Source organism: Lissotriton helveticus, chromosome 1_1 (genome assembly GCF_964261635.1).
Source record: "Lissotriton helveticus chromosome 1_1, aLisHel1.1, whole genome shotgun sequence".
Lineage (NCBI taxonomy): Eukaryota > Metazoa > Chordata > Amphibia > Caudata > Salamandridae > Lissotriton > Lissotriton helveticus.
Window position 1 is genome coordinate 805999246 of NC_136057.1, and position 22266 is coordinate 806021511.

Here is a 22266-nt window from a genome sequence, read left to right on the forward strand (position 1 = left end):
CTGGCGCACTCAGACATACATGTGAACTCCACAGCATACAGAAAACCACACACTCACTCTGCTAAACACAAAAACGTACCTGGGAAGGCTCATGATTTCTGAATCCCCATCCGTCGACAGCATAATAGAGGTAGGGCCGGGAGTTTTCACCAAATCAGAAGGTGGATTAGGGTTAAAGGTAACAAGGTAGATCTTTTTCTCTATTCGAGGTTCTGATAGGACAAGAGGGTGTGTGATTGACAAGTCCTGAAGCACCATTATCCGACATTCTGCACTGCCTGCCTCTAGTGCAGCCTGTCAGATATGTATTGTGTCTGGGTAAAGCAGTAGTGGCAGAGCGAGGTAGTTGGTCGACTCCGTGTCACCCTCTATGGGCAGACGCAACTGTTGCCCACTGAGGAGTAGCAAAACAAACAAGCATTTGCAATGCAATAGGTCTCGTATTAGGAAAGTTTGAGCTATTGGTATTGTAAATGACACATTTTTTATTTATGTTTTGTTTTTGAAAGGGGAGGGGATGTGAGGGTGAGGGGGGTGAGGGGGTGTGAGGGTGTGTGAGGGGGTGTGAGGGTGAGAGGGTGTGAGGGGGTATGAGGATGAGGGGGTGTGAGGGTGAGGGGGTGTGAGGGTGAGGGGGTGTGAGGGTGAGCGGGGGTGAGGGTGAGAGGGTGTGAGGGTGTGAGGGTGAGGGGGTGTGAGGGTGAGGGGGTGTGAGGGTGAGGGTGAGGGGGTGTGAGGGTGTGTAAGAGGGTGAGAGGGGTGAGGGTGTGTGAGAGGGTGAGGGGGGTGAAGGGGGTGAGGGGGTGTGAGGGCATAGAATGTAATCCGTGACATAAATAGATTAAGAAATTATACACTTCTAGAAACAATGTCTTTAAGACATTTTCTAGCCGATCACTACAATCGGACTGAGTCTGTGCATCCGTCTTACAAAAATCCCTAGGAGGGTAAACTGGAAAAAAGCATTGGTAGAGCAAATAGGTCAGGTCATTGAAACGTATTAGCTTTGCCAATTGCCTTTGGTGGGGCTGCAAAGCATTGAGATGCTGCCCACAATCATCAAAATAAAAATGTATACCAAAATGCCCACACAATGGCTGTGCAGTTATTCCACTGTCAAACGCATGCATCAGAATGTATGCGCACTGCGCTGACATTACATAGGTGCGTTTTGCTCCAGTTTTCTTTTTTTTTTTTCCAATTCAGTTTGGAAGACGGCAAATAGAAAAATTAATATTTTTTAGCACAAAAGCTCCAATTTAAATAAATAAATAAAAAAGCTGGTGTGAGGTAGAGCGGTCGTAATGTAGGAGCGGGTGGGAAACGGAAACAAGGGGGAAGGTAAGATTCTTCTTGTTTCTAATGCTATGTCAGGGAAAAACAAGCCTGAAGGGCACCCGGCTCTACCCCTCCTCCAATGTCCGGCGCATGGCTAACAAGGGAAACATTAAGCATTTTACCTTCCTCATGTCTTCAAATTAATAGGCTGATGGAAGAAATGTTGCAACAAGACGACCCTCTAAAAGCTAATTACTTATGCGCTCAGCTAATTTAAAGGCGATGGTGATTTGAGGAGCTGAGAGGGAATAATGCGCTGTTCATTCATAGGTCTTCCTTTGACTGAACAAACTCAGTCTACCCTCCCCCCTCTCCAAACGGAACAATTAGAGGCAGAGGATGCGAAGGCCGACGTTTGTGATGCAGAGAACGTCTTTAAGTCAGCATACTATGTAAGTGGGTCATTTCACAGGTCCTTGCTTAGAAGTTTGGCTCTGCCCTTGTTCTGCAAGAGCCTGCTATTCGGGAGCGCTGAAGTGAAGACTCAGTGTTAGTGCAGCGTGCGCTTCCGAGCCACAGACCCTGAAGATCTTAGCAAGGAGGCAGCGTAACGGGGGGAGGGGGGGCGGTGCGAGCTTCAGCTTGGCACAAGCCACTTATTTTTACATAAAAAAGAGAATCCGTCTAAGAACCATCAATGCAAGATGTCAAAATGGCTTAACGAATTTGCCTTGAATTCAAAGGCTGATTCACGCCAGTTGCCCAGGATGGGACAGACCCGTTTGAGACTTGCCCCCTGTACAGAAGATAAAGTGTCTCAAAACATAAGGCCCGCGCTCGCTGCTACCCCCGGTGAGCTTGCAAAGAGCTTGTGAGATGGAAGCAGGAGGTGAGCCTGTGAGTGGTGCGCGCGCTGACGAGAGAGGAAAGTCAGGTTGCGCCTCTGCTCGTTAGCGTGTGCCTGCGCACAAGCATTGTCTAAAAGTCTCTAAAGCCCCTCAAAAGCAGAGATGTCCACCGGGCTATTTTGAACACAAACAGGGCTTGGGTTTGAATACGCAGTCCTCAGCTCTGACGAGCCGTATTGTAACATCCTATACATAGGGCTCAACCTTTAATTTACAGTTACAGGACATGCAGCCAGACCCCAACGCCGCGGCCCCCTTTTACAAACGCTGTGCCTTACAGCAAAGATGAGCACTACAGACTCTTAAGAGTGAGCAGGGACGCTGCCAGTGCCACTCGCGGGCACTTTTACTTTGCTGTATTCATATTGAATGACCAACGTTAATCTTTTTGGATTTCTTTATGGCTTTCTTTAAACGGATTTGAGATAATGGGCAAAAGTGTTTGATATATACATAATATATGCAGTTCAAATTCTATCTATTAAATTAAAACTTCAACATTTCTATTTAAAATGTGTGTTGGATTTCGTTTTCTGTGATGCACGCGTGTTTAATCTAAGAGTTTAAGATTACACAGTTACAACACAGTGGTGCAATGCCGTTGTTCATTATATACAAATCCTCACCCGCCTTGCCCCAGTGAGGCAGAATTTTACGGTACCAATGGGCATGTTTGACAATAAAGAAACATATCATGTTAACCACACGTGTGAAGCATTTCAGAGTACCACGGTGCTGTTTTCAGTGTCGAGTAGCAAGGGGACATGGGCTTAATGCACGCAAGGCGATTGGGCCTCCCCGTGTTTTAGTCGTAAAAAGCCTTGTATAACTGGAGTCATGCGTATCCTTCGCCCTGAGATCCAGTTCCCCTAAACTAAGAAGCAAGCAGTCAGTGGATTCCGATGGTTTCGTGATTTGCCTGTTGGTCACGTTTCTTGTAGCATGTCCACTAGGTGGAGCTGTTCCGCAGTCGGCACAAGGGTTAGTTTCCATTGGTGTCCAAACATGCTCAACTCAGAAGCATTACTGAAGACGAAATATCTCCAGGCTCGTAAAGCAACAATAACACCAATAATTTGGCGCTACAATGATCGTAGTCCATCCAGACTGGCAGTAGTGCCGCGCAGGTGCAAACGTAACAGGCCCAATAATCTCAGGACCCTTTGCACAATAAATATGCTTTTATTTCTAGCCAAAGTCGCGCTCTAGGCTGTTAGTGCGTGAGAAGTTGTCATACTTTTCATGCTGTTTAGCCCATTATACGTACAGGACTACAAATAGCAGAAGAAACTAAATTAAACATCTGATTGAGGCGAGCTAGTCATGCATGGTACGGGGCCACTGATGACTTGCTTGTGTTTATTGGTTATATAGCATATTTTAACTCTGGGTATAACTTTGATTCCCAAAAACTTGAATTTAGTGCAAGGGGAGAATTTAGCGAAAGGGAGCGACTTAGAGAAGAGGCAATGTGAAACAAGCAAGAAGGGAAGAAATCAAACAAAGAAATGACAGGCAAGGTAAAAGGACAAGCTCTTGGCATTTCTGTGGGGAGGGGGAAGGAGAAATGCGAGTCACGGCCGCCAGGCCGTGAAGTGTGAAGCAGTGGGCGGGGAACCAGATCCCTTTGAAGCTGCTGGGCAGAAATGCGAGCTCACGGCCTGGCGGCCGTGAAGTGTGAACCAGTGGGCGGGGAGGCAGGAGCAAATGGTAAGGGGAGCCTTTGAAGAGCAAGGCAGGGGGAGAGAAGCGCGGTCACGAGCACGTGCACTTCTACAAATCCGGTCGTAAAAAGTCAGCTTTGTGGTTCGGTTGGAATAGGTCTCTCTACGAGACCTAAAAATAGCATGCAGAGAATAATGGAGCATGAGAAATACAAAAAGTCTGATGCTGCCAACTGTGGTACTCGGGAACCATTTTCCAGGCAGCTTAACCTCCTGAAAACACAAAAAGCCTGAAAACTCACTAAGAAAAAAGTGAATCTGACCATATATAATGTAATCTGGTACTCATGAAAGTGCTCTAATGCCCTGGGGCCCAGTTAACGCTATTTAAAAATGCAAAAAGCAAATGAAAGCAGGTGAAGAAATCAGTTCATACCAATTATATGCATGCAGTTACAAATAGAGCCTTCTGTTGTCTGTCTGCCTAGAATAGGCCTTTACTTCCTCAAGAATATTGCCTTCACATCTGTGAATAAGTCTATTTCAGTGTCATGAAACACAGCGGTGTTGACTTTTCACTATGTATGCTTCCACCCGGCTGTATGTAGATAAACTATATTTGAGTATGATCCTCCTAGAAAGCCCTTAACGTAAATATCAATTGTGTATCTGTTTTTTATACGATTTTTGGAGACGTTTGTTTTGGCAAAGACGCATTTAAGATGACACACACTGCCTACTAATCATAACATTATTCTGAGCCTTAACCTTGAGCTAGAAGAATGATCACAGAGATAAAGTGACACATATTTAAAACTATTTTGCATTTGCAAACGGTGTGAATTGCAAAATTCAACGGTTTGAGATTGCAAAATAGCCTTTCATGATGTATGAAAGGCTTTGTAATCTCAATTGTAGGTAATATCAAAATTGCGATTACCTAAAATTGTGACTACAAATAGGGGATTGCAAATTGCAATTCCCTTGGCAAATAGCAAGCATTTTCTAAATGCAAACTGTGCATTTAGGAAAATGCTATTACCATCAACTTCAAGTCAATGGTAACCATGTGCAAAATTTGAAAAATGCACAAGAATGCATTTTTCAAAGTTTCATGTAGCACGCAGTGCTCTTTACATGTGCACATTTATTTTTTTGGGGTGCTTCAGGGGGGCCTTAGTCCCCTGGGCACCCTTGGCTTTGCATGACCTAATTTGCAATTACTAATCAGGTAATCACAAGTGAGCTAATGCAAAACCATTCATACCTATGGGCCTGTAGGCCTTTAGGAACAAATGGAGCAGTATTGCCTAATAATAGCGATTACCTATTTACCGAATCGTTATTTGGTACTATTAAGGAATCTCTAAATCTTTGGCAATTTCTTACATACATAGCATTTTACGATGACCAAATAGTGATTCGGTAAAAAATGCTTTTTGGTAATCGCAAAATGCTTTTTTAAAACATGTGGCCCGTACTTTTTGGAACATGTTTACAATTTTAAATATAATAATTCTTTTTAGGTGTCCATGTTAGAAATCTATAACGAAACAGTGAAAGATCTCCTTTCGAAAAACATTGGCGACCTTCTGGAGCTAAGGACTCAAGGGAAAACTGTTACGGTGCCTGGACTGACAGAAATTGAAGTTGCAACAGAAGCTGATATCAGAGAAATAATGGCATTGGGCGAGAAGAACAGAACCGTTGCATCTACAAAGATGAACACAGAAAGGTAATTAAGGAATTAACCACTCTTAATGGCACCAGTATGATAAAAATACTACCTCATGAATGAATTTGTCACGCTACTCACTGGACTTGTTGTCTTATTAATTTAGGGCCTTATTATGATCTTGGCGGATGCCGTCCACCGTATTACAAGTTCTATCGGATATAAAGGACTTGTAATAGGATGGACCAACTATCCGTCACGTTAATGAGGGATATTCCATCCTCCAAGATTGTATTCAAACCCTTAGTTATGATGGCCTCTGGTGTTTCCAGACTGAAATGTTCATCCTCAATTTGAAAGACACTCACTTGATTATTTTTTGTCACATTTCTTGCAATAACGGAAAGACGGGAAATACCCCGAGCTTATGTACTATTTTAACTTTCTATAAACTAGCTTTTGACATTAGAAGATGACACAATAGAAAATATAAGTCTTTTGTTATGCGGAATGGCGAGCAGAAGAAAAAGGGTATTCCGTGTCAGAGGGATTTAATGTGTGCTATTCATCAGAGATGCCAAAGGATTTAATTTACTGGCCCATTTTGTTGTAGATATTGTCACCACTGAGTTGGCTGTAAGAACAGTCCAGTGAGGGCTCCAGTGTTACTTTAAAACCTGTCATACTTTAGTAATGAATTCGAGTCTTGCACATGATAAAAGCAAGGATCCAGAGAAACATTTGGAGAGTAAATATTAAGCACCAAAAAACATAGACTTCCTAAAGTGTACACCACAGCAGGGCAAGTCTACCATCCGGGCCAGAGGTGACCTTTTGGCCCACTCTCTTACAACAATTGTGCAATTAAACTGACATACCCCTCTTGTTACAGACATAGATGCTGGAATAACTTGAGAAATGTTCTGTTTTCAGTACTTCTAATTCCGAACTAAATGGTAGTTCTCTTGAAAAAGCAATAGCTATGCTCTGACATAAGCAACAAGGACTGTACACTTCAAAGGAGAGTGAAGCCCATAAACCTTTGATTAAATAGTATTAGTGGCTCTCATTATAAATAGTGAGGAAATAAAAAATACATGTAAAAGCATTGTAAACTGAGCATTTTGTTACAGGGCTACAGGATTTTATTCAGGTAGGTCCACCTTGCCTCAAAACCAGCAATTACAAGTGTTCTACCCCTAACCGCAACTAAACAGTGCAGGCTCAGGACTATTGATACACTTATGGTGGTTTTTCCCAAATTCTGTGGAAACTCAGCACGAAAAAGTTCTCAGTGGGAGGCTAGCGGGGTGTGGCAGAAACGTGATATCAGGGCAAGTGTTGGCAGGGTGGCATAAGGCTTGATGTGCTCTGTTTGCTCCGGCTGTGGTGCTTTAGGAGTGAAGCTTCTGTCTTCTGCCCATGCTCTGTTCTTGCATCGGCTTCACCGGGTGCAGAACTACACCCAGTGAAACTGTCGAACCAGAATTACCAGGACCCATAGACACAGAGCTACCTGTACTGTCCCGTGGCGGTAGTCTACCCAGAGATAATGCTCCTGGGTTGGATGCTAGAACTCTTAATGAGGGCTAAATGTTAAATGAAAGGAATTACAAGATATGAAAAATAATGTAACCTAGATCAGAAGAAAACACTGACATTAAGTATGATTATAAGTAACATGCAAAATAGAGGCAATCAAAATAAGGAAGAGATAACCAAAGCATAAACACAGATCAAAAATAACAGACAACTTTCGATATAACCTAAAATGCCACTGGAAAAATGATCACATGTGATCCCACAGTAAGGCCCACAATCTAAAGCAGCAATTCGTATATGTAGAAAAAGAAATCACAGCAGACATGACAGAACCATCCTATCCATATAAATAAAACTACAAGCAAAATTACTGTTAGGGCATGCAAAAAACAGACATTGCCATAGAAGGGAGAAGATAAATCTTACATAGATAGATGATAGAGTATTTTGCAACATTAGGAAAGTGGGAACTAATCTACATGATAGGCCTTCAGAATGAGAAGAGCAACCACATATCATCAACGTACTAAATTCCATTTTCGACAGCAATACCTGTAAGTACAGAAAGATTAATAGTGTATTGCATCAGATAAACTATGATTCAGAATGATCAGTGCCGAAAACCAATAATGGTACAGGGAAAATAAAAGTATAACAGATAATACAATTTAAGAAATAATGAAGTGATCAAAATATTATTAATCATAATATGTTAGACCTTAATTTATAAAAACCACTTGCTTCAAGGGTATGGGAGCTCATCATAAGAACTAAGCAGAGCAAACTATCTAAAAATAAGTGACACTACAATAATAGTTCACTGTATTTATGGGTGGGGTGGGCACCAGTTACTAGCTGCAACCCTCTCTTTAGTTGGCAACAATGCCCTCAAGCCATTTGTGTTCATCAGAAGATCAACTGAAGGATCATAAAAAGACATGGAAACAGCAGGGCCTAAATAGGGAGCCTATCCCCCTCTCCAAGAGACACCAGCCTTTCACAGGCTGTAAAAAAGATGTATATATCTCGTAATTTGGTGTCAATAGTAAAAGAAAAAAAAGTGTGTGTATATATACCATCGAGGAAAGCGACTGCCGAAATGCGTCTGGTGCGTTGTGAGTCAAATAAAGTTATTGACTCTCCCCCGTGAGTGCTGTGTCTTTTCTGTGAGGAGAGGAGGCGTGCAACGTGAATATTGGCGGGAGCACCCCCCGTCGTACAGGACCCGTTTGAGAGTGCGAGAGTTCGGTGCAAGCGGAGCCATATATATATATATATATATATATATATATATACATATATATATATATATATATATATTCACTGAAAAAACCATAGGTTATAGACCATATATAGTTAGGAATTAGCATTTACAAAACCTTATTTTACTCACACAAAACCATTGAAATTCGCATATATAGTTAGTTGCACTAACTATATATCGCGCACCCGCAATCCACTGCTGATCATGTCACATATTACATCATTCATGACCTGGTCAGTGACATCACTGATGACATCACTGATGACATCTCAAATGCCATCACTGATGACATCACTGATGACATCTCAAATGACATCACTGATGACATCACTGATGACATCTCAAATGACATCACTGATGACATCACTGATGACATCTCAAATGACATCACTGATGACATCACTGATGACATCTCAAATGACATCACTGATGACATCACTGATGACATCTCATTTGACATTACTGATCACATCACTGATGACATCATTCATGTGATAATACGATGAACCTCTTCAGACTCTAATATAACCTTAGATACACTCAGTGTAAACAGACACTCACAGACTGTCACTCATCCATGGAGTTACTCACACACCTAGTCAGTCATGCAAAGAATCAATCACACCTCCATTTCCTCAACTATACAGTTATACACACCTTACTTTTTCAAACATATACTAACACATATTTACTCTCTTATACAATCCCTGATACAAGTTCACAATGATCCATACAGCCACTCACACATTCACTGGCTCTTATGCACAGTTATTTATATATGTCAACTCTCACATGTACTGTGTTTTACATATGTACTTACTTTGACATGTAGCACTGAGATATCCATTCACTCACCAATACACTCATGCACACAGTCAACCGCCCATACAGCTGTTTCCACATGCACTTTTGAACCCATACATCTAGTGAATCAACTGCTCACACATCTATGCACAGAGTCATACACCTCCCAGCCACCCACACACACACTCAGTCTCCCAAACAAATACTTGGGCAACCAATCAATAACCCATATAGTTACTCATATAGCTACTGATAAACACATGCAGCAGTTTACAGAACAACAGACATAATGATGCACAAATTAAGACAGTTTAGTCACTAACCCATGCACTCAGTGAGACACATTTAATCACTCACTCATACAGTCAGTCATGCACCTACTAAATCCTTCATCCAGACACTTATACATCCACTCATTCTTCAATATGTAAGACATATTTTAACTGTACAGAAACATACAGTCACTGGATGTTGTCATCAGTGATGTCATTTGAGATGTCATCAGTGATGTCATCAGTGATGTCACTGACCATGTCATGAATGATGTAATATGTGACATGATCAGCAGTGGATTGCGGGTGCGCGATATATAGTTAGTGCAACTAACTATATATGCGAATTTCAATGGTTTTGTGTGAGTAAAATAAGGTTTTGTAAATGCTAATTCCTAACTATATATGGTCTATAACCTATGGTTTTTTCAGTGAATTTTCAAGGTTTTGTAAATGCTAATTCCTAACTATATATGGTCTATAACCTATGGTTTTTTCAGTGAATTTCAATCGTTTTTTAATAGCAAATATCAAAAGCTGTAAAATGTATTCTTCTTTTAAAGGAAAAATATATTTTATATGTATTTAATATAATTTTTTTAAGTATATACATTTTTTGAGGGAACGAATTTATCAACTATCATGCTGAAGAAGAGTGTGGGGAAAAAACAAAGAGGAGGACTAAGAGGAAAGAACAATCAGTTCAAAAATACAATTGCTTTAAAGCATGAAGTGCTTTTCCACACATTTACATTTAAATACCACCATATTAGAACATACAAAATATCTACAGAGGAGACGGTGTACATTGAATTTTAGACTCTTCATTGGTACCTACATGTTGGTACTTACATCACCCACACAACACAACAGCTCTATTCAGAGCTACCCTACCTCAAAGCACTCTAAAATATTATTTTAATATTTCCCTTGGTTTTCCCCTTGTTACGCTTTCCGGAACGATACCCGGTGCGCGGACCGGGCGCTAACCGTGCGAAAATTTGAAAAAAAAAGGTTTTTTTTTTACATATATGGGCCTCCTCAGCCACCCTCAGAAAACCTAGGGGGTCAGGATATGTCTCCCGTGCCCCCTTATACCCATTCCCAACATTGTTTATCCTCCATCTTGTGACTAAATTCGTCCGAAACACAAGATGGCGGACTCCCGTTACGCTACCGGTGAGCTACCCGGTTCGCGTACCGGGTAGCGCTTCCACCGCGAAAAATCGAAAAAAAATGTATTTTATTTTTTGGGCCCACGGGGCCCTTTAATAGCCCCCACATCAATCCTAGGGGGTCAGGAGGGGTCTACCTTGCCCCCTTTCATTCATTTCCCCCTTTGTTTATCTCCACCTCTTGTCTCCCGATCCTACCGAGAGACAAGATGGCGGCCGCTCCGGACTGTTTAGAATGTTGACAGTCACCGGAGAGCCAATCCGCTTCTCCTCGCGAAGTTCCGTTACGCATCTGGTACGCGAACCGGGGCGCTAACCGGGACGCTGTCACAGATATATATATTTTTTTTAACGTTAATTTCTCAAAATCCACTGGAGCACATATCTTGAGACCTAGCAAAGGCACATCGGGCAAACAGTCTCTACAATTTTGCCAAGTTTCATAGACCTTTTTTCTCGGCCCCCGCTTGACAAAACCCCCCCAAACTTTAAGGGGACGCTCAGTAAGAAAATGTGCCATTTTCCTGAAAATTTCAGCAAATTCCGTCCATCAACGCCAAAGTTATTCAACATAGAATTTTCAGAAATCCCTATTCAAAAAAATCCTAACTATATATACCTACTGGCGACCGCCAGTAGGTAATTAATATATATATATATATATATATATATATATATATATATATATATATATATATATATATATATATATATATATATATATATATATATATATATATATATATATATATATATATATATATATATATATATAACATTTCTATGGCAAAATGAAACCCCTCATTTTGTTCCTTTTCAAATTTAATGTATTAAGTGTTACCACTTTATTCCAATCAAGATGACTTCAGGTGTGCCATACTTTTGTCATAAGTAAGACTGTTAGCGTTCTAGTTGTTCTTTAGAACACTCTGGGACATTCTGTCATTGGGCTATAGTTGGGCTACATCTGGCTGATATTTGGGCTACATTTGGGCTCTTTTGTCTCTGGTGGCCATCTTGGGAGACTGCATATCAGATTTTTTTTAATGAAATATAAGAGGATTTGAGAAGTCACTCAAAATGTGCCCTAATTTTTCTTTCTTCAGCACTAATCATAATTTCTATGGCAAAATGAACCCCCTCATTTTGTTCCTTTGCAAATTAAATGTTTTAAGTGTTAACACTTTATTCCAATCAAGATGACTTCAGGTGTTCCATACTTTTGTCATAAGTAAGACTGTTAGCGCTCTAGTTGTTCTTTAGAACACTCTGGGACATTCTGTCACTGGGCTATAGTTGGGCTACATCGACTGATATTTGGGCTACATTTGGTTTTTTTTGTCTCTGGTGGCCATCTTTGGGCTACATTGGGCTACATTGGGCTACATTTGGGCTCTAACATATATATAGCCCAATGTAGCCCAATATATATTTTTCAAAGTTAATTTTCGTAAAAACCACTGGAGCATATATCTTGAGACATAGCAAAGGCACATCGGGCTACCAGTCCCTACAATTTTGCCAAGTTTTGTGGAAATTCATTCAGCCGTTCGAGCTAAAAGTGAGTCCAACCGCCCTATGGAAAACTCAATGTTAAAAACGTGTTTTGGGACCCCCCTTTTTTCTCGGCCCCCGCTTGACGAAACCCCCCCCAAACTTTCAGGGGACGCTCAGAAACAAAATGTGCCATTTTCCTGAAAATTTCAGGCAATTCCGTCCATCAACGCCAAAGTTATTCAACATAGAATTTTGGGAAATCCCTATTCAAAAAAATCCTAACTATATATACCTACTGGCGACCGCCAGTAGGTAATATATATATATATATATATACATATATATATATATATATATATTCACTGAAAAAACCATAGGTTATAGACCATATATAGTTAGGAATTAGCATTTAAAAAACCTTGAAAATTCACTGAAAAAACCATAGGTTATAGACCATATATAGTTAGGAATTAGCATTTACAAAACCTTATTTTACTCACACAAAACCATTGAAATTCCATATATAGTTAGTTGCACTAACTATATATCGCGCACCCGCAATCCACTGCTGATGATGTCACATATTACATCATTCATGACATGGTCACTGCCATCACTGATGACATCACTGATGACATCTCAAATGACATCACTGATGACATCACTGATGACATCTCATTTGACATTACTGATCACATCACTGATGACATCATTCATGTGATGATACGATGAACCTCTTCAGACTCTAATATAACCTTAGATACACTCAGTGTAAACAGACACTCACAGACTGTCACTCATCCATGGAGTTACTCACACACCTAGTCAGTCTTGCAAAGAATCAATCACACCTCCATTTCCTCAACTGTATAGTTATACACACCTTACTTATTGGAACATATAATAACACATATTTACTCTGTTATACAATCCCTGATACAAGTTCACAATAATCCATACAGCCACTCACACATTCACTGGCTCTTATGCACAGTTATTTATATATGTCAACTATCACATGTACTGTGTTTTACATATGTACTTACTTTGACATGTAGCACTGAGATATCCATTCACTCCCCAATACACTCATGCACACAGTCAACCGCCCATACAGCTGTTTCCACATGCACTTTTGAACCCATACATCTAGTGAATCAACTGCTCACACATCTATGCACAGAGTCATACACCTCCCAGACACCCACACACACACTCAGTCTCCCATACAAATACTTGGGCAACTAATCAATAACCCATATAGTTAGTCATATAGCTAATGATCAACACATGCATCAGATCACAAAACAACAGACACAATGATGCACAATTTAAAACAGTTTAGTCACTAACCCATGCACTCAGTGAGACACATTTAATCAGTCACTTATACAGTCAGTCATGCACCTACTAAATCCTTCATCCAGACACTTATACATCCACTCATTCTTCAATATGTAAGACATATTTTAACTTTACAGAAACATACAGTCACTGGATGTTGTCATCAGTGATGTCATCAGTGATGTCATTTGAGATGTCATCAGTGATGTCATCAGTGATGTCACTGACCATGTCATGAATGATGTAATATGTGACATCAGCAGTGGATTGCGGGTGCGCGATATATAGTTAGTGCAACTAACTATATATGGAATTTCAATGGTTTTGTGTGAGTAAAATAAGGTTTTGTAAATGCTAATTCCTAACTATATATGGTCTATAACCTATGGTTTTTTCAGTGAATTTTCAAGGTTTTTTAAATGCTAATTCCTAACTATATATGGTCTATAACCTATGGTTTTTTCAGTGAATTTCATAGGTTTTTTAATAGCAAATCTTTATAGTTTTAAAAAATAATACATTTTAAATCGAATTTTATATTGTATAATTATGTCATTTTTTTTTTTTTATTCTTTTTGGTGCGCTCCCGGGGCGCGGACCGGTGAACGCACGGGTAAGCGCAATCTTGCGGCGCGCCCCGGGGCGCGTACTGATGAGCGTCCTGATAGCGCTATTGCCGCGAACGAAAACAACATCGTGACGTATTGCGTAGCCGCCACGCCTTGCGTCATAAGACACGTATCGCGTAGCCGCGAGATGCGTCTTACGACGCACCGCGTAAGCGCACCCGGAAGCGCATACGATCGCGCAACGTAAACGCCCTGATGCGCTTACGAAACACGCCCCGGGACGCGCCCCGGGGCGCGTAGCGTAAGCGCGTCAAACCATGTGACTTTAAAATAACACTTTTCATTGGTTCTGAACTTTTTTTTTTTCAAATTGTGTGAAACCCACCCATTTCTCCAACTATTGCTTTGTACTTGGAGAGAGCAAGAGCTGTTCTGTGTACTTTGTTCATCTCCTACTTTTCTGATCTACAGCAATGGCTGCAAGAGAGTCATCCAGCAGTGATTCAGACGGATTTTTAGATGAGGACCCTCCTCAGCAGAAGAAAAAAACCCATTTCATCTGGAAATTTTATGACATCCCTGAAGGACAAAAAAAAGTCAACGCTCCAAAAGTAACCTGCAAAATATGTGGTAGTAGTTTATCCAGAGGCAATCCTCTGAAAAAATATAGTTTTGGAAATGCTAATTTAATCATGCATGTGAAAAGAAGACACCCTAACAACTTTGCCAGGGAGAGTGTCAGAGAGCTGGCACGGAATTTACCCACAGATGGCGGCAGCACCTCCACTGGTGGAGCAACACCTTCGGGACCACCCCGTGGAAGAATGGTCCCTAACATTCAGCCGGTGTTTGCAGGCATCAAATTTCTGTGCACGGAGTGTGACGAACTGCTCTGCTATGGGGAGCAGAGTGTTGAACTCATTGCCATAAAGAAACAGCAACACCGCTGCCCTGCCAGACCCTAAATTTTCACATTTTTTTGCTCCTGTTGAGCAGTTTTGGAATCCCTGTTTTTGTTTTTCCCCTGACAAAAATCCCAAAAATATATAAAATCGTTTTAAAAAGTCTAAAAAAATATAAAACAACAAAAACAAAAAAAAAGTACTTTTCAGAACTACCTCCAATTTATAAAAAAATGCTATTTAAAAAAAAAAAAAGTGTCATTTTTTATCTCCATGGTACGCTACCCCGTACGCTCCCCGGTGCGCGTACCTGGCGCTCCCCCTGCGAAAATCGAATTTTTTGATTTTTTTTTTTTTACCCGCGGGACCCTTTTATGGCCCCCACATCAAAACTAGGGGGCCAGGGGGGTGTATCCTGCCCCCTTTTGCTCATTTCCCCCTTTGATTTTTGCCACCTCTTGTGTCTCAATCCTACCGAGACACAAGATGGCGGCCGCTGCGGACTGTTTCGAATGTTTACAGACACCCGAGAACCAATCAGCTTGCCGTGCGCAAGTCACGTGGCGCGCCCGGAGCGCTCCCCGGTACGCGCACCGGGGCGCGGCTCTAGATATATATCTTTTTTCAAACCTAATTTACTCAAAATTCACAGGAGCATATATCTTGAGACCTAGCAAAGGCACATCGGGCAAACAATATCTACAATTTTACCAAGTTTCGTGGAAATCCATTCAGCCGTTCGGGCTAAAAGTGACAAACATGGGAAAAACACGTTTTGGGACCCCCCTTTTTTCTCAGCCCCCCCTTGACAAACCCCCCCCAAATTTTCAGTTGCTGCTCAGAAACAAAATGTTCCATTTTCCTGAAAATTTCAGCCAATTCCGTCCACAAACGCCAAAGTTATTAGACATAGAATTTTCAAAAATCCCATAGAGAAAAAATCCTAACTATATATACCTACTGGCGACCGCCAGTATATATATGGCAGCGTGACCAAGGGCTTTTGGCTCGAAACGCGTCGCTGGTTCTGTTCTAAAAATAAAAATACCATCTTGCTGACTCTGCTGGTCCGGTCCTCATTCTTTTGCTGGCGTGGAGGCGGTGTCTGCGAGCGCAGAGCAAGCTGAGGAGGAGCTTTGTCTTCATATATATATATATATATATATATATATATAAAACATTTAATTTGCAAAGGAACAAAATGAGGGGGTTCATTTTGCCATAGAAATTATGATTAGTGCTGAAGAAAGAAAAATTAGGGCACATTTTGAGTGACTTCTCAAATCCTCTTATATTTCATTAAAAGAAATCTGATATGCAGTCTCCCAAGATGGCCACCAGAGACAAAAGAGCCCAAATGTAGCCCAAATATCAGCCAGATGTAGCCCAACTATAGCCCAATGACAGAATGTCCCAGAGTGTTCTAAAGAACAACTAGAACGCTAACAGTCTTACTTATGACAAAAGTATGGCACACCTGAAGTCATCTTGATTGGAATAAAGTGGTAACACTTAATACATTTAATTTGAAAAGGAACAAAATAAGGGGTTTCATTTTGCCATAGAAATGTTATATATATATATATATATATATATATATATATATATAATATATATATATATATATATATATATTCTTCCATTATAGTTAGTTCTGCTAACTATAACTTGCGCGCCCGCAATCCACTGCTGATGATGTCACATATTACATCATTCATGACATGGTCAGTGACATCACTGATGACATCACTGATGACCTCTCAAATGACATCACTGATTACATCATCCAGTGAATGTGGTTTGGTTTGTTATTTAAATATGTATTATATATATAGCAATCTGTAGTGAAGAATGAGTGGATACATAGATATAAGTATCTGGATGGAGGATTTAGTAGCTGTGTGATTGACTGTTTACTTGACACATTTTATAGTGTCTCACTAACTATATCGGATAGTGACTAAACTGTGTGAATATCTATATCACTTTGTCAGTTGTTGTGTAAACTGCTGCACCAGTTGGTTACTAGCTATGTGAAAGTCTATATTAGTTATTGATTAGTTAACTGAGTATTTGTATGGGAGAGTGAATGTGTGTATGGTTCGGTGGGGGGTGTGTGACTGCCCAAAGATGTGTGAATAGTTGTTTTAGTAAGTATATGAGGTTAAGACTAAATGTTATAACAGTTGTTTGGGTGAGTGAATATCTTTATGGATGTGGTGATGAGTAAATATATCTCTCAATGGTACATGTCCAACAAACTAGAAAAATAACAGGCAGTGTATGTGACAGTTGTTGTATATAAATAAGTAAACATAAGACTCAGTGATTGTAGGAGTGACTGTATGAATAACTGTATATTTGTAATAGTGATTTTATAACGCACTAAGTATGAGTTACTATCTATAATGAATAATTGAAGTGGTGTTTGTATAGGTGTGTAGCTGACTAAATGTAAGTATGATCCATTGTTTGCATAAGTGAGTAGGATGACTGCGTAAGTGAATAGGATGTGTGCTGGTGTGTAATGTCGATATAGGTGTATAAGTATATTTGATAGTGTTCTATTGATCAATGACAGCATGTATGAGTGAATCTATAGGTAAGTGATTAGATGCATGTGTAGATCTAGGAATCACTGAGTGGGTTTTAGAAACTTGTATTGGTGTGTCAATGGATTCAAATATGGTACAGTGAGTGATGAAAGGTTATACTAGTGTATGATGAAGTGTATCTGATTATCACGTGGATGATGTAATCAGTGATGACGTATATTTAACAAGGACCCCCTGAAGACTTAGATATTATAGTTCCTAGGTCAGGGAAAGAATATCATTTGACAAAAAACAACCTAGGCAACTAATGTATAGGAGGACACAAACCGATGTAGAAGGGCAAGGGCTGCCAATTACTATAAAATCAGTATTTTATTATTAAAAATAAAAAGTACAACAAATAAAAATGTAATACAATTTTGAATAAAAATGGGTCACAAGTTCACAAATTAAGAATTCATGTGTAGTGCATTATACATAGACTTTCCTATGCAATACTCTGTACATAATATGAGGATAAAATAAAACAAACAGCAAATATACACAAAGTCAATTAATTAAAAAGGTGGCCCAATATTTCTCTACGCGCGTTTCGGCGACCAGCGCCTTCTTCTGGAGTTGCCACGTGAATTTCTACAAAATTGAAAAAAGTCATACAAGAAAATACAGTTATTTTTAACAGAAAATATGACAAACTAAAAAAATATACAGATTTATCAATACTGATTCAGCCATAGAATAATTCCTTCTATAATTATAGATATCGTCATGAATTGATTAAAATGTTAATCTTGTTCATTTCCTTACTCGATCCACCTTTCAATTGAGGGATTTGTTCAATATAAAGGGTCTATCACAGCGTGTCTGTCCAAGAAGATTATCTTCTTGGACAGACACGCTGTGATAGTCCCTTTATATTGAACAATGGATCGAGTAAGGAAATGAACAAGATTAACATTTTAATCAATTCATGACGATATCTATAATTATAGAAGGAATTATTCTATGGCTGAATGTATATTGTATATTTGCTGTTTGTTTTATTTTATCCTCGTATTATGTACAGAGTATTGCATAGGAAAGTCTATGTATAATGCACTACACATGAATTCTTAATTTGTGAACTTGTGACCAATTTTTATTCAAAATTGTATTACATTTTTATTTGTTGTACTTTTTATTTTTAATAATAAAATAGTGATTTTATAGTAATTGGCAGCCCTTGTCCTTCTACATCGGTTTGTGTCCTCCTATACATTAGTTGCCTAGGTTGTTTTTTGTCAAATGATGTAATCAGTGATGTCATGAATGATGTATTATGTGACATCATCAGCAGTGGATTGTGGGCGCGCAAATTATAGTTAGCAGAACTAACTATAACGGAGGAATGTCAATGGTTTTGTATGAGTGAAATGTCCAGCTAACTATAACAGCCCTGAAACCTGTGGTTTTTTCAGTGAATTTCTAAGGTTTTTTAAATGTTAATTCCTAACTATAACATGTCTGAAACATATGGTTTTTTCAGTGAATTTCGAAGGTTTTCTAAATGATAATTTTTAAATGTAATAATAGTTATATGTCTTTTTTATACTGATTTTCTACAGTTGTTTAACTGTTTATTTTTACGCATTTTATTTTTTAAATTACATTATATATTTTTTATATAAATGGAAATAAAAATGTTTTTAAAATATTGAAACTGAAATATTGTTTTTTTTGTTGAATGTACAAGTGCAGAACTATAAGTGTGTTGGTTAGTTAGGCGACTGCATGCATAGTGGATAGGGGTTTGAAGAAGTCCATGTGCTAAGGCCTGGATCACTGCATGAGTACTTGGGTACTGACTAAATGATTAGAGCACTGCAAGGAGAATGCCTGGGTGAATTTATAAGTGCTTGGGTTTTGACGCAGTAATTGGATTAGTACATGGTGCTGGACGGATCAGTAGAGGAGTGCAAGAGGAGTGACAGGGTGTTAACTGGAAATGTATGGATACTTACTGGGGAATTGAAGGTGTGAAATACAAGTGTGTAGGTGGTTAGAGGACTGCATGCATAGCGGATAGGGGTTTGAAGCAGTCCATGTGCTAAGGCCTGGCTCACTGCATGAGTACTTGGGCACTGACTGAATGATTAGAGTACTGCAAGGAGAGTGCATGGGTGAATTGATAAGTGTTTGGGTTTTGGCGCAGTGAATGGATTAGTACATGGTGCTGAATGGGTCACTGGAGGAGTGCAAGGGGAGTGACATGGTGTTTGCTGGAGTGTATGTATACTGACTGGGGAATTGAAGGTGTGAAAGACAAGTGTGTAGGTAGTTAGACGACTACATGCATAGTGGATAGGGGTTTGAAGTAGTCCATGTGCTAAGGCCTGGCTCACTGCATGAGTACTTGAGTACTGAGTGAATGATTAGAGTATGGCAAGGAGAGTGCCTGGGTGAATTTATAAGTGTTTGGGTTTTGGCGCATTGAACGGATTAGTACATTGTACTGAATGGGTCACTAGAGGAGTGCAAGTGGAGTGACATGGTGTTTGCTGGAGTGTACTGACTAGGGAATTGAAGATGTGAAAGAAAAGTGTGTAGGTGGTTAAAGGACTGCATGCATAGTGGATAGGAGTTTGAAGCAGTCCATGTGCTGAGGCCCGGCTCAGTGCATGATTACCTCTATACTGACTGAATGACTAGAGCACTGCAAGGAGAGTGCCTGGGTGAATTTATAAGTGGCGGGCTGCGTGGGGGCCGTGAGCCCCTGCAAATATGTAAATAAAGACCCGGGGGTGGCGGTCCCCTGGGCTTGGGGAGGGCCTTCAAGCCCCACACCCATTTCATTTTGTAGCCCTGGGAGTGGCGGTCCCGGGGGCTGGGGGGGGCTGATATCCCCCACTTAATTTTATACAGCCCCAGGGTGGCCCCTGTGGGCCCCACATTACATTATACACATTGCTCCCTGGACTTGGCCTCCTGGGGGCTAATTAGGAACGAAGCGCGGTAGCCCGTGCTTCAGTTTCTTTTTCTAAGGCAGGATGCACGCATCCTACATGCATCCTGTGATTTAAAAAAATTAATCGTTTTTTGGGGCCTTGGGGGTCCTTGCGGGACCCCCTGAGCAGGCCTAGGGGGGTCAGGGTGTTTCTACCCTGCCCCCTTTGCATGTTTTAAGTGGTTTGTTTCACTGCTTTCTTGTGCTTCGGTTCTACCAAGGCACAAAATGGCTGTCAACACTTCCTGGTTTGAAGTGTTGACAGCCAATTAGCATAAATCTCGTGCTCGGGAGGATCCCCGGCCCTAGATATATATGTGTTTTTGCTTTTGAATTTCTCAGCAACTACTGAATGGATTAACACCATTTAACAAAAAGGAACCTTTCTGAACAAAGGGCTACCTCTTTGCCAAATTTGGTGTAATTCCGTTCAGCAGTTCGGGCTGTAGCTGCGGCTAAAGTTTCCTTTCGGAAATTGCATGGGGAAAACATGTTTTATGACCCCCCTTTTTATCGGCCCCGCTTCATGAATCACCGTGAAACTTTTAGGATAGGAGCAGATTGGAGCGGGCCATAAGTTTTGAAACTTTCGTAAAGATTCGTCAATCGGCACCAAAGTTATTGGGAATAGAATGTTGCGGATTTCCTATGGAAAATAGGTCCTAACTATAACTACCTAATGGCGACCACCAGTAGGTAATATATATATATATATATATTTTGGTTTGGTGCGATTGCAAACTCCAATCATGCTTAAAAACACTACGTTCTGTGTGCCCAACCAATGGGTTTAAACACCCTCGTTCTCCAGAACAAATAGGTAGCTGATTTTATTACATTTGAAATTAAGTCCCTTCTAGGATTGAATACTAAATTAGTTGAGTCTTTCATTATAATTTAGGATTCTTTGTAGACCTTTCTGATACGAAAACTGTTTGGTATTGCCTCAGCAAGAGGGAAAGAGGCTCAGCAACATGAAATAACTTTCTGTTGGCAGCTAAAGTGGCTAAAGTGCCTTTTCACTGATTCTCAGAATGTTGAATATCTACAATGTCTTACTAGAGCAGGACCAACCTATGATGAGGTAAATGATAAAAGGTAGACAATGCCTAGTCTCAGATAAAACAATCATTCTGTGCTAGCTGAAAAAACCTAGGAAAATGTTGGCCACCAGAGTGAAATCGTAATATCTTTCATGGTCATAACAGTGTAAAATAGTGATGGAACTGCTATTCCACCAAATGGAGCTACTGATGAGGTTTTAACCAACTTTTATGCTGCTCTATACATTGATGAGACTCCTCCCTGGGAGAACTAGGGGGACTCTTTTCCAGAAAATGGACCCCCCTCTATCTTTTGAAGATCATGAAAAGGAATTGTCATCTCTACTATCTGGAGGCTATTTCTTCCTCTGAAGGGGGACAGAAGGAAATCTTCAAGATAGTTAAGAGTTTTACTAATCCCATTGCGCTTTCCCAGGAGATCCCCTCCTCGCAATCATTGTGTAATGATATAGCTGATTATTTCGAAAAGAAGGTCGTGGATATTGTCAGGGATTTTCCAGCGAGCTCCCCCATTCCGCCTAGTCCGGATAAAATGAGGACAGACGCCTTGACATCCAGGACCTCTTGCTTGGAATCATTTGCACAGGTCTCTTTGGAGGACTCATACCAAGCCATTTCGGCCATAAAATCTGGTTCCCCATTTGATCCATGCCCGCCCATAGTTCTTCGAACTCTGGTTGCGGATTTAAATCCAATAATCAACAGTATCATTAACTCCTCGCTGGCTACTGCTGTAATCCCAGAGGATTGGAAATGCGCAGCGGTTATGC

The 22266-nt window shown here is 40.3% G+C and overlaps 1 protein-coding gene across 1 annotated transcript in view; it reads left to right on the forward strand.

Annotated features, from left to right (window-relative positions):
- The window catches only part of LOC144770857 (uncharacterized), a 578425-nt gene that overhangs the window by 356373 nt on the left and 199786 nt on the right, over positions 1-22266 (forward strand). Inside the window, exon 11 of the mRNA XM_078655640.1 lies at positions 5377-5585. Within this exon, the coding sequence (XP_078511766.1) occupies positions 5377-5585 (209 nt within the window). The remainder of the gene's footprint in view (positions 1-5376; positions 5586-22266) is intronic.